The sequence below is a fragment of the Plecotus auritus genome, assembly GCF_963455305.1.
Source record: "Plecotus auritus genome assembly, chromosome: 2".
Classification (NCBI taxonomy): Eukaryota; Metazoa; Chordata; class Mammalia; order Chiroptera; family Vespertilionidae; genus Plecotus; species Plecotus auritus.
The window spans coordinates 103,609,000-103,625,068 of NC_137771.1; the positions used below are offsets into that span (position 1 = coordinate 103,609,000).

Here is a 16,069-nt window from a genome sequence, read left to right on the forward strand (position 1 = left end):
CCGGCCGGGGGGGGGGGAAGGACTGCGGGAAGTTGACTGGGCAGGGGATTTTGTGTTTTTGTTTGTCCTGCCAGTTCCATATTTCTTTATTCTTTCTTGCTTGATTTCTATTCTTATAGGTATTATTCTAGAAATTATAAAATATAATATCTAACCTAATCAAAGTTTAAGATAAATTGATATTTGTACTTGTCCCTGATGATTCAAATAAACAATAAATTGGAATTTCGACCAGTTAAACTCCATTAACTCACCCTTCTGACTTATCATGGCATGTGTTTTATATCTCTTTTTTTCCTTAACCACACAGACGTTATTATTATACTAGTGGCCCGGTGCACGAATTTGCACATTGAAAGGAAATTAATTAGAAGAAATATTTTAATATCGCTGTTTGCCCTTTCTCTATAATAGAAGTGTCAACCAAATTCACGATCAACAATGACAGATCGAAACACACGTGGTCCCAGTGAGAGCTTTATATGTATCGTGCATGCGTGAGTCAACTCAGGCATATATATATATATAAATAAAATACAACTCAGCCATATATATATATATAAATAAAATAAACTTGATTAATTAGACCTGCTTTCTGATTTAGCTAAACTTTTTCCAGCCCAGTGAAGCACCGCAACTTCTCTTTCAGGTAATTGTCAGCAACACAGCAGTAAATATCAACACGAAGCAGATTATTATTGTAGATCATGCAGGGAGAACAAAGAGTAAAATATTTAACTGCAGCAGGGTTTGACTATATTCTGCGCAGTGTAAAAACCTGAAGTCATTTTCAAGGTCCACCATTTCTTTTTTTTCAATCAGGTCAGGTTTCTAAGCTTTCTAAATCTCCTTTTTCCTGCTAATGAAAAGAAAATAGGATTCCACTGAGTCTCCTATCTACCTACTCCAGGACTTCTGTGAGGATTAAATGGGATGAGACATGTGAAAACGCTTCACAGACATTTGTTTACAGTATGAAATGTTTCCACCTGGCTATAAAGCAAGTCGTGTTCCTGGGCTGAAGAAACTGCAAGGAAGGCTAGTCGCTAGGGAGAGGAAGCCGGTCATTGCTACATGACCTCATTACCTGGACAGTCAGACACTTAGCATATTAACCTTTTATATATATAGACTAGAGGCCTGTGCATGGATTCGTGTACCGGTGTGGTTCCTTGGCCTGGCTGCAGGGATTGGGCTGAAACCGGCCCAGTACACAGATTCATCCAGGGCGTGTCTGGCCCATCTCGCCCAGTCCTGATTGGGGCCAGCCAGCCGGGGAGGGACCACGGGAAGTTGGCCGGCTGTGGAGGGACCATAGGAGGGATCTAGGGTGTGTCTGGCCTATCTCGCCTAGTCCCAATTGGGCTGATTAGGGCCGGCCAGCTGGGGAGGGACCAGAGGAGTTTGGCTAGCTGTTGAGGGACCATGGGAGGGCTCTGGACGTGTCCAGCTTGTCTCGCCCAGTCCTGATAGGCTGGACCCCAGCAGCAAGCTAACCTACTGGTCGGAGTGTCTATCTCTGGTGGTCAGTGCGTGTCATAGTGACTGGCTGAACGGTCGAACAAACAGTCGGACACTTAGCATATTAGGCTTTTATTATATAGGACTAGAGGCCCGGTGCACGAATGTCATGCACGGGGGGTGGGGGAGTGGTGGTGTCTCTCAGCCTGGCCTGCACTCTCTCTAATCCAGGACCCCTCAGGGAATGTTCGACTGTAGTCAGACATTCCTCTCGCATTCTGGGATCACTGGCTCCTAAATGCTCACCTGCCTGCCTGCCTGATAGCCCCTAACCACCTCTGCCTGCCGGCCTGATGCCCCTAACTGCCCTCTCCTGCCGGCCTGATCGCCCCTAACCGCCTAAGCCTGCCAACCTGATCACCCCTAACTACCTCTACTTGCCGGCCTGATCACCCCTTAACTGCTCCCCTTCTGGCCTGAGCACCCCCTAACTGCTCTCTTGCTGACCTGATCACCCCTAACCACCTCTGCCTGCCGGCCTGATTGCACCCTAACTGCTCTCTCCTGCCAGCCTGATCGCCCCCTAACTGCCCCTCCCTGTTGGCCTGATCGCCCCTAACTGCCCTCCCCTGCCGGCCTGATTGCCCCCTGACTGCTCCCCCCTGCTGGCCTGATCGCCCCCTAACTGCTCCCCCCTGCCGGCCTGATCGCCCTTAACTGCCTCTGCCTCGGCCCCTTTCACCGTGGCTTTGTCCGGAAGATGTCTGGTCTAATTAGCATATTACCCTTTTATTACTATAGATGTGGCCAATATTTATTATCCTTTTAACCAAGATTTTGTTTTGCTTTCATAGTTGAAATTTTAGTTGGATATACAATTTTTGATGGGCAATTACTTTCTTTCTTCCCATTGAAGATAGATTCCACTTGTCCCATGGCTTTTATTTTTACTGTTGAGAAGTCAGCTGTTGGTCTGTCTGCTCCTTTAGAGTCCTCTTCTCTTTTCCTCCAGTGCTTTTCAGATCTTTCTTTTTTCTGTTCTCCAGTTTTACCATAATGTCTAAGTTTTTATTTATTTCTAATTTATTCTGTCAGTGATTTGTTTGACTTCTTGAGTCTGAATAGTACCATTAGTTCTTTGAAATAATCTGAGACATCATCTTTATATATTGCTTCTATCCTTTTTATGTTTCCTTTCCTTCTGAAACTTCGGTGAAATATGTTAGACCTTCCCATTGTGTCATTAATGTCTCTTTTAATCTCTCTCATATTTTTATTCCCCCCCCCACATTGTTTTCACAATTGTTATTTATCTTCCAGTATAGTAATTCTCTTTATAGCTGTGTCTAATATAGGAGTGGAGAACATCTGACCTGCAAGCCCACAAAATCATTTGGTCTGGCCCTGCCAAGGCCTTAGGGAGATTTAATTAAATGTTTAACCAAATACAGCAGGCTAATTTTTTTTTTTATCAGCACAGAAGTCTTTTTTATTTTTCCCCACTTATCATGCCATGAATTCACAGGGAATGGGTTCCAGCAGCTCTGGCTCCTTTCCATTGGTTCTCACAAAGTGTGCTTCTCTGGGTGGAGCAGGCTGACGCTTCAGTTGAACCCAGGTACCTTTCTCTTTGGCTTCCTTCTTTTTCTGATCATTTTCCTTCACATGTTTCAGGAAGCTATCTCGGCTCTTAGAGTGCTTAATATGCTCAATATGTACATTAATTCTCTTGGCAAGAATCTTGCCTTTAACTTGCTTGTTTACAATAATGCCCACTGCATGCTGGGTGACACTGTAGACTCTTCCAGTTTTGCCTTGGTAACATTTTGGGGCCTGCCTTTGTGAACAGCGCCCATTCCCGTGATGTCCACAATATCACCTTCCTGTAGATTCACATGTATGTGGCCAAAGGAACAACTTCATGTTTTCTAGAAGGCCTAGAGAACATATAGTGGGAGCCTGTCCTCTTTCCCTGTGTGTTAGTCATTTTGGCAAATTACTGGAAGATGGCGGTTCTGGCCAAAAAGAAGCGCAGGCTAATTTTTAAGTTGATAATTTTGTATGGCCCGAGAATGATGTTATAAATATCCAAATGGCCCTTGGCAGAAAAAAGGTTCCCCAGCCTTGGTCTAATGTATGCTATTAAACTAATCCGTTGCGTTTTATATTTTGCTTATTAATCTTTCAAGTGTGTACACTCTGTGTAGTTCATATCTGTAGGATCACTTGTTATACTTTACTATTCCCAGCACATATGTTTAAGCTGCCTTTTATTTCTGTTTCTTTTATCTCTACTTATAATTATATCTTATAATCCCAGTATATTAAAATTTTGCAGTTATTTTACTGATGTTTGTTTTTTCCTTTGGTTTTCATTCATTGTGCTTTTTATTTTCTCATGTGCTTGGTGTGTGTTTTTTTTTATTGTAGTTAATGGCCTTTGAAAAGTTATTTGCAGAGATACTTTGAGGTCTGAGGTGAACATATCTTGCTATGAACAGATTTGTTTGCTTATGTTAAGCCCCTCTGGGCATTAATACTCTGAAGATCCCTAAATCTGTTTGATGGCTTGAGGTTTCCAGAATCAGAGAGGCAGTGTGCACCTGTGCTGCACCAGGGCCGCCTTGGACCATAAGATCTCAATGATGGGTCTTTTTTCCTTTTCTTTTTATTTTTCCTACTTCATTTAGTGCCAGGCAGCCTTCCCTATAGATTCTTGGAGAGAATAGGAAATGTAGATCTATTCTAGTTCATTCTTACCCTGAAGGTTTAGGCTTTTAGGATCTCAGCTCAATGTGAGGAGGCAGTCTCAATAGATTTCCACCTTGTATGGGTCTTGGACTTTGATTCTTCTTTCTTATCTTATAAGTTCTTCAGAGCAAAGCCCAAGAATTAGATTGACAAATGACTTCAGGATGAAACTAGCACTGATGCTTTAGTGCAGGGATTAGTAAACTTTTTTTTTTTAAGGGCCATATAGTAGGTATTTCAAGCTTTGAAGGACATATAGTTTCTGTCTAAACTACTCAACCCTTCCACTGTAGTACAAAAGCAGCCAAACTGCATAAACAAATGAATGTGGCTGTATTTCAATAAAACTTTACTTATAAAAACAGGCATCAGGCTGGATTTGCCTCTGCTTACCTCTCAGTTTCCACACACTCTTCTATTTAAAAAAAAAAAAAATGTTTTTATTAATTTTTAGAGAGAGTGGAAGGGGAAACATGAATGAGAGAGAAACATTGCCCGGTTGTCTCCTGCATGCCCCCTACTGGGGATTGAGCCCCAAACCTGGGAATATGCCCTGACTGGGAATCAAACTGGCAACCTCTCAGTGCACGGGACAGGAAAATGCTCAACCAGCTGAGCCTTACCAGCCAGGTCGTATATTCTCTTCAATTTTTACCTGGTTAGTTCCTTACCACTTTATGAGTACTTTGATATTTTAAGAGGTGATTTTTCTATTTTAAGCCAGTATCTTTCATTTCATTAGAAGAATGATCCTGCAATTTACTGGAAATGGAAACCTAGGGCAAATTACAATGGAATGGCATATTATTTAACTGAGAAAAGGCATGCGTATCAATAACTTAATAGACGCTAAAATAAAATTTCGTGACTTATTCTTAAATCAGATTTGTAAGGCATGAAAATCATGAACATATTAAGGAAGGAAGGCATACATCAAGTGAAAGGATAATATCAATAACTCAGGCAAGTGTGGGAACCTTGTCAGAAAGGGGTCCATTGTATGAATGAATGTGAGAATGAATCATTGTAAATTCAATATCATTTCTGTAAAACAGCTTAGAGCACTATCTTTGTACATGCATGTTTTGCACAATTTAATACTAAAGTTATCTGTTTTGCATAGATATTGAGTGTTTAGTAATTGATGAAAATATAGATCTCCAACTTTAGAGTTATAGATATCTTATTAAGGTCACATGAATATGTTGTATTCAGTATTTAAATAATTATTTTTCCAGCTACCAACCAATAGTTGACTACATAGATGCTCAGTTTGAGGCCTATCTCCAAGAAGAACTGAAGATCAAGCGTTCTCTCTTTAACTACCACGATTCTCGTGTCCATGCATGCCTCTACTTCATCTCTCCAACAGGCCACTCTCTGAAGACACTGGACCTCTTAGCCATGAAGAGCCTTGACAGCAAGGTGGGTTTGGAAGAGGAATAAACTTATCCTACTGTAATATTTATTTTGACTTATTAAAATACCTTCATGATAATCCTATAATAAAAGAGTAATATGCAAATTAACCATCACTCTGTTACAACCACAAGCCATGCCCACAAGCCACGCCCATCAGCCAGTCAGGAGTGAGTATGCAAATAAACCCAACCAAGATGGCTGTGGCCACAAAGAGAGCAGGAGGGAGGCTTGGGTTTCCCCGGCGATGGAGGAAGCCAAGCTTTCCGCACACCCTGGCCGTCCCAGGCCTCTACTCCAGGCTACAAAGTTTCAATTATAGAAGATAAATAAATCCCAACAAAAATGGTGGCAGCCACGGAGCTGGAGAGAGCAGGAGGCTAGGGTTGCCCCCAGCGATGGAGGAAGCCAAGCTTCTGCAGCCCTGGCCTGCCTTGGCCTCCGCTCCAGGCTACAAAGTTTCCATTGTAGAAGATAAATAAATCCCAGATACCAGGGCCTCCACTTGGGTTGCCGGAGGGGCGTGGCCGGCCTGCAAATTACCACAGGCTCCTCGCCCAGACTGCCTTATGCCCCAAGGGAACCCCCACCCTGATCCGGGACACCCTTCAGGGCAAACCAGCTGGCCCCCACCATGCACCAGGTCTCTATCCTATCTAATAAAAGAGTAATATGCAAATTGACCATCACTCCAACACACAAGATGGCTGCCCCCATGTGGTCAAAGATCCTGCCCTCATGTGGGCACAAGATGGCCACCACAAGATGGCCAGCAGGGGAGGGCAGTTGGGAGGGACCAGGCCTGCAAGGGAGGGCAGTTGTGGGCGATCATGCCAGCAGGGGAGGGCAGTTGGGAGGGACCAGGCCTGCAAGGGAGGGCAGTTGGGGGTGATCAAGCCTGCAGGGGAGGGCAGTTAGGAGTGACCAGGCCGGCAGAGGAGAGAAGTTGGGGGTGACCGGGCCTGCAGGAAAGGGCAGTTGGGGGGGGACCCAGGCCTGCAGGGGAGAGCAGTTGGGGGGGGACCAGGCCTGTAGGGGAGGGCAGTTAGGGGTGACCAGGCCTGCAGGGGAGGGCAGTTAGGGGCAAACAGGCTGGCAGGGGAGCAGTTAGGCATCAATCAGGCTGGCAGGGGAGTGGTTAGGGGGTGATCAGGCTTGCAGGCAGAAGCGGTTAGGGGCAATCAGGAAGGCAGGCAGGCGAGCAGTTGGGAGCCAGCAGTCCTGGATTGTGAGAGGGATGTCCGACTGCCCGTTTAGGCCCGATCCCACCGGGCCTAAACAGCCAGTCGGACATCCCTCGAGGGGTCCCAGACTAGATAGGGTGCAGGCTGCGCTGAGGGACACCCCCCCCCCCCCGTGCATGAATTTTGTGCACCGGGCTTCTAGTATATGTATAACTTTCATTTTTTGCATTTTTAAAATATTCGCTAAGTTTCAATCTTAGCTTATTTTCCAGAGAAATTTAGTTTGGAAGATGAGACACACAGAAAAAAACATTAACATAAAACTTTAGTTCTTTGTAAAATGCTAGCAGCAGCACTTTTTTAAAAAATGTATTTTTATTGAATTCAGAGAGGTAGAAACATAAATAAGAGAGAATTATTGATCAGCTGCCTCCTGCACGCCCCCTACTGGGGATCGAGCCCACAACCCTGGCATGTGCTCTTGACCGGAATCGAACCCGGGACCCTTCAGGACACAGGCGGACACTCTATCCACTGAGCCAAACCGGCTAGGGCAACTTTAGTTCTTTTTTCATATTAAATTGTATGTCAGAATATGAGAATTTATTTACATTTTCTTTTAAAACGCCTATCAGTACTCCATTCCTTTTAATTAATTAATGAATAATATTCCATTGTATGGATATGTCATATTTTCTCTATCAGGTGATGGACATTTGGGTTTTGGCTACTCTGAATAATGCTGCTAATGCACACATTTTTGCGTGGTCACATAATTTTTAGTTCCCTTGGCTGTCTACCTAGGAGTGAAATTGCTAGGAGACATAGTTAATTAGTTTGTCTGCTAGAGCTGCTATAACAAAATACAACACACCGAGTGGCTGAAATAACAGAAATTTTCTCAAGAGTTTTGGAAAATAGATGTCTGAAATCAAGGTGTCAGTAGGTTTGATGTCTTCTGAGGCCTCTCTTCTGGGCTTGCAAAGGCATCGACAAGTAGAAAACTAACTATCTTCTTGCTAAAATTATTTTTTTTTTATGACAAAACTTCTAGGGACTTTTCATGTTAAAAAAAATCGGGGTAGAGGAAAAATAGGGTGTGCACACATAACAGAAAAAATCCCTTTCTTCACATTTGATTAATAACACTTGCAAACTTCTATTTAGAATCTTTGTGCCATTGGTGCTTTGTAAGAGCCAGTGTGTAGATGGACAGGGTACATCCAGGACTGTTTGTTTCTCTTGTATAGTGAAAATCCTATAGCCCAGGGTCCTGGTAGAATTTAGTTTTGGAGGCTGGAAGTTCAAGATCAGGGTGCCAGCATGGCTGTATGAGGTTCATCTTCCTTGTTGCAGACTTCTCAATGTAGCCTCACATGGTGGAAGGGTCATTTACGTTTTTTAAATGTGGAATTTATTTGACATTAATTTTACTTTATGACAAGTTCATTGACAAAGATTAAGATGTAATGTTTTATCATATATTACAGTAAATTGTGTTTTAATATGCGCTATACAAAAAAACTATTTTTGAATTTCTGAGCCAAGGACATATATATAAATTTAGAGATCTATAAAAAATATTATTCACAAATTAACTCACCTAGGATTTTTTTTGTTTAAAATGTGGTTATAGACTACTATCTTTTTTTTTTTTTAAATATATTTTATTGATTTTTTACAGAAAGGAAGGGGAGGGACAGAGAGTTAGAAACATCGATGAGAGAGAAACATCGATCAGCTGCCTCCTGCACACCTCCCACTGGGGATGTGCCTGCAACCAAGGTACATGCCCTTGACCGGAATCGAACCTGGGACCTTTCAGTCCGCAGGCCGACGCTCTATCCACTGAGCCAAACCGGTTAGGGCAGTTATAGACTACTATCTTATACTAAAAAAATAACTAGAAATTTTCTGTAACCTCTAATATTATGAGAAATTCAGCTTTCATTATCCTGGCTATTTATTTTATGAGATAATATTCAGAAAGCAAGGTCATTCTGGGCATTACTACTTTCTATGTAGATATCAGAGTGGAAAGCATGAAGGCCTGACGGTGTGAAGTCTTGGTGCATAGATCAATCAACGTTTCACTAGTTGCAGGCTCCTGGTCTTAGCGAAAATTTGATGAAGCTTATTTGATAGCCTGTTCATCTGACCAGACTTTGTAACCACTTAGCCAGTTATTTTTCATTATTTAGTCTGATTATATGGAAGTTCATATTTATTAATGGAACATAAAAGTAAGAGTGTGCAGCATTGTCTTAGCTAGACAGAAGCAACATGATGTAGTTTGTGTAAAGATCATAGAATTTGGTGTCAGTAAAGGCAGGTTTTAAATATTAGCTCTGTCACATAATAGCTATATGTTCTTTGGCAAGTTATTTTAGCCCTCTGAGCCTCAGTTTTTTCACCTCTAAAATAAAAGCTAGGGAGTTTTAAAAAGAGGTGATCTCAAGGGGCAGATGTGAAGATTAATTAAAATTGATAGTTCGTCTTTTGTTCCTAAAAGCAGAACACTCCACTGCTCACATGGAAACCTACCTTATCTTACCTTCAATGTGGAACATGTTACTTCCCCTCCCCCTGATATACAAATACTAATTAGGTTTATCTTTCGGTCTATGTGTGTCCTCAAGCCTATTGATGGTGATGCTCGTGGTTAGAAATGCCGAAGGTACTCCTCCGACTGTATTTATTCATAGTATGAGCTCCACAGACATCCCCCACCCGCTACCACCACCACCAGAGTCTGTGTCCTGGCTGGGCCAGCCCTTGTGGTTCTTATTATGATCTCAGGATGCAATTCGGCAAGAAACCATCAGGGAACTTAGAAGAACAAGATTTGTTACAGATCCCTGGAGGGTACACAGCACACCCAAGGACCACATAGGAGATCAGGAGAAGAGAGAAAAGAAGGAAGTACAAACCTGGAACTCTGTGTTTATTAGGGCTCAAGAGTGGGGTATCTTGGGTGTTGTGGGTTTGCTCTTTATTGGTGAATGTAAAGCGTAAGAGTGGGAATTAGAGTGTGGGAAGGGAGATGTGGGTCAGTTCTTTCGGTGGCTCAGGCTATCTAAAAGGGGAACTTCGTGGGTCTGGCAGCCTGGTTCCTTACTGGTGTTTTGCTAGTAGCTTTGTCATATACCTGGCAATATATTTATTCAAGTTTGATGTCTTTGAAATGGATGCCTTGGCAATCGAAAGCTTAAGGTCAGGCACTTTTATTACAGTCAAAAAGTTTAACGTTGGACCACTTATACTGCAGCCTGCTTCCTGCACTTACTGTGGATGCAATTATGTAAGTTATTAACTTGGCATAATTTATTGAATATTTACGTACATCATATTGAACTTTGCATCAACTTTTTATGTGCTGTACTCTAATTTAACATAAAAGCTATTTTTACCCACATGTTGGAAAGTTTTCTGTCATTTCATGGATAGTTAGAAAAATTTTCACTTCCATATTTAAGACTAATAAATCCAAACATACCAGTAAATCAGTGTGAAATTGGAGATGAGAAAGAAATATAGGAATAAAGTAGAAATTATGATTTTTACTTTTCATTTTGGAAATTATATTGATATCTCACTCTCTTGACACATGTGACTGAAGTTTTTCACTAAAAACAAACTACGTAAATAAATAACCAAAACCCCAAAAAACTTACACACCCCTAAATTTGTGTAGACATCCATCTTTTATTGTGACATTAATCTTACAGAATTAGCTTTTTACAAGTTTGTTGGCCTTCATGACTCCAGATCTCTTTCTCTCTGGCTGGTGATAGGACTTCAGATAATGCTGAGAAAGTTATTTCTTTGAGTTACGAACATTTTCATTTGGTCATAAAATTTCTTTCCTTTAACATCTAGGTAGGAGTCACTGCTGATGAGGCACAAGTTGGATAGATTCTTTGGGGAAAGGGAGCTGTTGAAATGAGAGGCAGAAGAAGAAACAACCTGTTTCACAATTTTGTATGGGATCAATCATCCTAATTACTTAGTGCTTAGATTATTAAGAAATAAAATATTAGTAAGTAAGCAGGTGGTTTCAACTTAATGATACATGTTACTTATTTGTGTATGATAGGACTGTAAGAGATTTTGAGAGAAGAAAATGTGAGATTTTTAAACTGAAATTTAGGTGAAAGATTAATCTAGGTCAGGGGTCAGCAAGCTTTTTCTGTGAAGGGCCAGGTAGTAAACACTTTAGGCTTCTCAGGCCACTTGATCTCTGATTGTAGCATGTAAGTGTCCGTAGACAATAAGTAAATGAATAGACCTAGTTGTATTCCAATAAGTTCCTTCCTTCTTTCCTTCCTCCCCCCTTCTCTCTCCTGTTCTTTGTCTTCCTCTTCCCTCTATCCCTCCTTCCCTCCTTCCCTCCCTCCCTCCGTCCCTCCCTCCCTTCCTTCCTTCCTTCCATTATTCCTCACCCAAAGATATTTTGACTATTAATTTTTAGAGTGTAGAAGGGGTGGGGAGGAGGAGAGGAGGAGGAGAGAGAGAGAAAGAGAAACATCAATGTGAGAGAGATACATCCATTGGTTGCCTCCCGTAACTCAGGTACATTCCTTTGATGGGGAATTGAACCAGCGACCCTTTGGTGCGAGAGCCGGTGCTCTAACCATTTAGTCATAACAGCCAGGGCAATAAGTTTTTATTTATATAAACAGGCAATGAGCTCGAGTATAGTTTGCCCATCCCCTAATCTAGGTTAAGGAAATTTCTCAGAGACTTAGTGGTTTTGAATGCAGAAACTGAAGGATTAAAAAATAAATCTTGCCCTAACCTGTTTGGGTCAGTGGATAGAGCTTCGGCCTGCGGACTGAAGGGTCCCAGGTTCGATTCCGGTCAAGGGCATGTACCTTGGCTGTGGGCACATCCCCGGTAGGGGTTGTGCAGGAGGCAGCTGATCAATGTTTCTAACTCTCTATCCCTCTCCCTTCCTCTCTGTAAAAAATCAGTAAAATATATTTTTTTAAAAAAATAAATCTTCAATTATGAGATTTTGTTTTTCTTTATTTTTAATAGGTGAACATTATACCAGTGATTGCCAAAGCAGATGCAATTTCTAAAACTGAATTACAGAAGTTTAAGATCAAGCTCATGAGTGAATTGGTCAGCAATGGTGTCCAGATATACCAATTCCCGACAGATGATGAAACTGTTGCTAAAATCAATGCTTCAATGAATGTGAGCTCCTAACTGAATATTACGTCTGTTTTACATGTGAAAAAAGTAACTTATAGATAACATTGCTACTAACATATTTTCGCTTAGGTTTTCCAGAAAGACTCTAAAGGTGAATTTTCAAAAAGTCCAGTATAGGAAAATGTTTTGTTTTCTGGAGTTGAAAAAAGTATAATGAGCCTATATTTTTTAGCATATTTTCTTTCCTCCATATTTTCATGTAAATCAAATGATACATTGTGAGACTGGGATACTCCTTTTGTGAAACCATACTTAAAGACACCTTAAAGATACCTTAATTGCCTTAAAGATACCTTTCGACTCTGTCTTTAAAAACAGAAGATTTGATAGCTTCCTTTGGATATTTCAGAATCTTAAAATCTTTAAGGAGATCTTTCTGATCTGGTGTTTAAGCTCATTTTCTCTTGTAGTGTCACAGGTACCTAATAACATTCATATAACCTTTAGTTTACTATAATTGAAGACAGCTAAGTTATTTATATTACTTTCTTCAGGCTTCCAAATCTTTAAAATATCAGCTTATATTTTGAAGAATCATGGGTTTTGTAGTCGGACAGATTTAACCATATATTCTTGTGGAAGTTATTAACCTCCACTCCCCTAAGACTATTAACTTACCTATAAAGTGGGATTAATAATACCTATCTTAAGGGTTGTTGAGAGGATACAACTTTTATGCACTGCCAACATCGTGACATTCAATAACTGTTCGTTCCATTTCTCTTTTTTCCCTTTTCTGACTTTTCATACTCCCATTTATTTTACGATACTTAAAACTAAATATATAAAAGGGTGGGGTGGGAACCGGGTGGAGGGGAGCTATGGGGGGAAAAAAGAGGAACAAATGTAATAATCTGAACAATAAAGATTTATTAAATTAAAAAAAATTAAAAAAAATAAATATATAAAAAACCTCATTAATTTAAATGACATATAAATGTAAGTGATCTTAATTCTTATGTGTCATATTGTTTCTACATTTAATTTTTTTTTTTTTTATATATTTTATTGATTTTTTTTACAGAGAGGAAGGGAGAGGGATAGAGAGTTAGAAACATCGATGAGACAGACACATCGATCAGCCGCCTCCTGCACACCTCCTACTGGGGATGTGCCGGCAACCAAGGTACATGCCCTTGACCGGAATCGAACCCGGGACCCTTCAGTCCGCAGGCCGACGCTCTATCCACGGAGCCAAACCGGTTTCGGCTACATTTAATTTTATTTCTGTGTCCATCTGGAATAACTTTTCAGAAAGACACAATTAAGAGACTAATAATGTCAATGATTAAATATTAAACATAATATTTTTTACATCTGTCTTTTCCCCTATATTAATCCTTAACTTAGACCAATCTGCTCATTGACTCTAAATCTACCTTTTGTTTGTTTGCTCAACATTTTCTCCTTACCGCCCTGGCCAGTGTGGCTCAGTTGATAGGGCATTGTCCCGTGCACCAGGAGGTTGCCATTTTAATTCCTGGTCAAGGGCACATGCCGGGATTGCGGGCTCAATTCCCAGTAGGGAGGCTTGCAGGAGGCAGCCGATAGATGTTGCACTCTCACATGGATGTTGTTTTTTTTCTGTCTCTCACCCTTTTCCTCCCTTTCTCTCTAAAAAGCAGTAAACTATTCTTCAAATAAGTTTGTTTTTCTCGTTACTTCAGCTAGTTTTCTAGTCTGCTAGATTCATCTTTAGTTTGGGTTGTATCTTCTTGCTCATAGTAATCTCTCATTTCTCTAAATTAGAAACATTTTCTGTATTTAGCATTAATTTGGGATGTAAATATTATTTTATATTAATAGTATATATCTGTGCGCACACTAAATATATATACGGTCAAGTTTTAAAATCTGAAACATAGTAGATTATTTGATTTTAATAAATTTGCTATTTAATTTTATGTTATTTTTATAAAACTGTTTTAGTATTTATCACACTGGTATGAGATGTGATTGATATTGTGGCTTCTTTCCAGGGACATTTGCCATTTGCTGTTGTAGGAAGTATGGATGAGGTAAAAGTTGGAAATAAGCTGGTCAAAGCTCGCCAGTACCCTTGGGGTGTTGTGCAAGGTAAATGAGATAAACAATGACTAGAAATATTTATGTCACCTAATAGTCTCAAAGTTGCGTTTAATGCATTCTTTAAAGTGATGTTTATTTATTTTTTAACATATTTTTATTGATTTCAGAGAGGAAGGGAGAGGGAGAGAAACATCAATGATGAGAGAGAATCATTTATTAGCTGCCTCCTGCATGCACCACACTGGGGATCAAGCCCGCGGCCTGGGCATGTGCCCTAACCGGGAATCAAACTGTGACTTTCTGGTTCATAGATCAACACTTAACCACTGAGCCATGTGGGCTGGATAAAGTGATGCTTATTTTTTATTATGACTCATTGTTAGCCAGGTCTGTAGAGGCCAGGTAGAGCCTCCCCATTACCTGCTCAGATGCACCAAGACATGCAGAAGGTGGGACACACTGGTCAGGCACTTTGAACAAAAATTTGAGTGTAAATAACAGTTTGTAAATATGATACATAAACTAATTACCAGGTAATTCTAGGGTATAATAAGCTATCTTACAAATTTACATATTTTTTACTACAAAGTATTGCCAACTATTTCCAAAATAAACCAGTCAGCCAACTAAAAAAACGTTAGAATTTATTTAGCATTATAATGAGTAAGTAATTAGAACTATTTGGTTCATTTACTTGTAGTGGTAATTGCTAGTACTGATTTCCCAATGCTTTTTATTAAATTGACAAATTTTATAATGAACTTAAATACTGAAAATTAAACATTTTTAATGTATAAAATATTAAAAGACAGTTGTACTTAAACAGTAACGTACTTATTTGTGGTTTTCTGGTCACTATGAACATAGGGGGAACATTTAAGTTTATTAACTGTCTAACACAAGATTGTAAATGTGGCATTTATATCAAAAAAATTTGATAGTATGCACAGATGGGATTCTTGAGTATACAGAATTTACTACTTTGAAGTGAAATAATGTTACTTCTTTTTTAAAATATATTTTTATTGATTTCAGAGAGGAAGTGAGAGGGAGAGATAGACACATCAATGATGAAGAAAGAATCATTGATTGGCTGCCTCCTGCATGCCCCTTACTGAGGATCAAGCCTATAACCCCGGGCATGTGCCCTGGACCAGAATCGAACCCAGGACCCTTCAGGACACAGGTTGACACTCTATCCACTGAGCCAAACCAGCTAGGGCTGGTGTTACATTATTTTTTAAGCACTATGTGAAGTATCCTGAAGATGTTTTGTAAACTGTTAGCACTATATTAGTGAAATACTGGAGCACGTGGTAACATAATATAGGACATTTCTTTCCTATTTTCTGTTTATCCATTGGCTACTAAATTTAAAGCAAATCTTCTGGCCATCAGCTTAACGTTGCCTATAATTCAGTGTCTTAGCAAGAGTTTCTTCCTTGGTTACTTATACAGATATCAGACTTATCATTTCCCTCTTTGTTATTTCAGATATTTTCATTTAATCATTCATTCAACAAATACTAATTGTATGTCAGTAATTAAAAACTGGTGTTGCTGTTTCTCATTTTTCTGGCTAGTGGAAAATGAAAACCACTGTGACTTTGTAAAGCTTCGGGAAATGCTCATTTGTACAAACATGGAGGATCTGCGAGAACAGACCCATATGAGGCATTATGAACTGTACAGGCGTTGCAAACTGGAGGAAATGGGCTTTACTGATGTAGGCCCAGAGAATAAGCCTCTCAGGTAAGGGGGGATTATACTTTTTTATTTATCCAGAAGGATGGAGAAAGTCTTTTTCAGAAATCTCCCAATATGAAGTAGAACCATTTAATAGTGATTAATTATTGTGCTTTTAGGTCACTTAAAGCCTTCTTGTTTTTAAGGGTTTCTAAGTCCTCACATGAAAGGAAGAACATATGGCAAAAGCTTACTATTTCAGTATGTGCTGAAATGAATAACTAAAGAAAAACTCCTTTAATTTGGTTTTGATTTTTATT

At 40.0% G+C, this 16,069-nt stretch overlaps 1 protein-coding gene and 1 pseudogene across 5 annotated transcripts in view; one reads left to right on the forward strand and one right to left on the reverse strand.

Annotated features, from left to right (window-relative positions):
- The window catches only part of SEPTIN10 (septin 10), a 93,744-nt gene that overhangs the window by 51,520 nt on the left and 26,155 nt on the right, over positions 1 to 16,069 (forward strand). For 3 of the 4 annotated variants that reach the window (XM_080655321.1, XM_080655320.1, XM_080655323.1), the window contains 4 exons: positions 5,451 to 5,637; positions 11,856 to 12,017; positions 14,015 to 14,111; positions 15,647 to 15,815. In XM_080655321.1, the coding sequence (XP_080511447.1) occupies positions 5,451 to 5,637; positions 11,856 to 12,017; positions 14,015 to 14,111; positions 15,647 to 15,815 (615 nt within the window). Of the gene's footprint in view, positions 1 to 2,992; positions 3,080 to 5,450; positions 5,638 to 11,855; positions 12,018 to 14,014; positions 14,112 to 15,646; positions 15,816 to 16,069 lie in introns of those variants that run through there. The other variant, XM_080655322.1, reaches the window with a different exon arrangement.
- LOC308241756 (large ribosomal subunit protein eL21-like) lies at positions 2,968 to 3,448 on the reverse strand (annotated as a pseudogene). Its single transcript has one exon. The product of its transcript is annotated as a large ribosomal subunit protein eL21-like (transcript).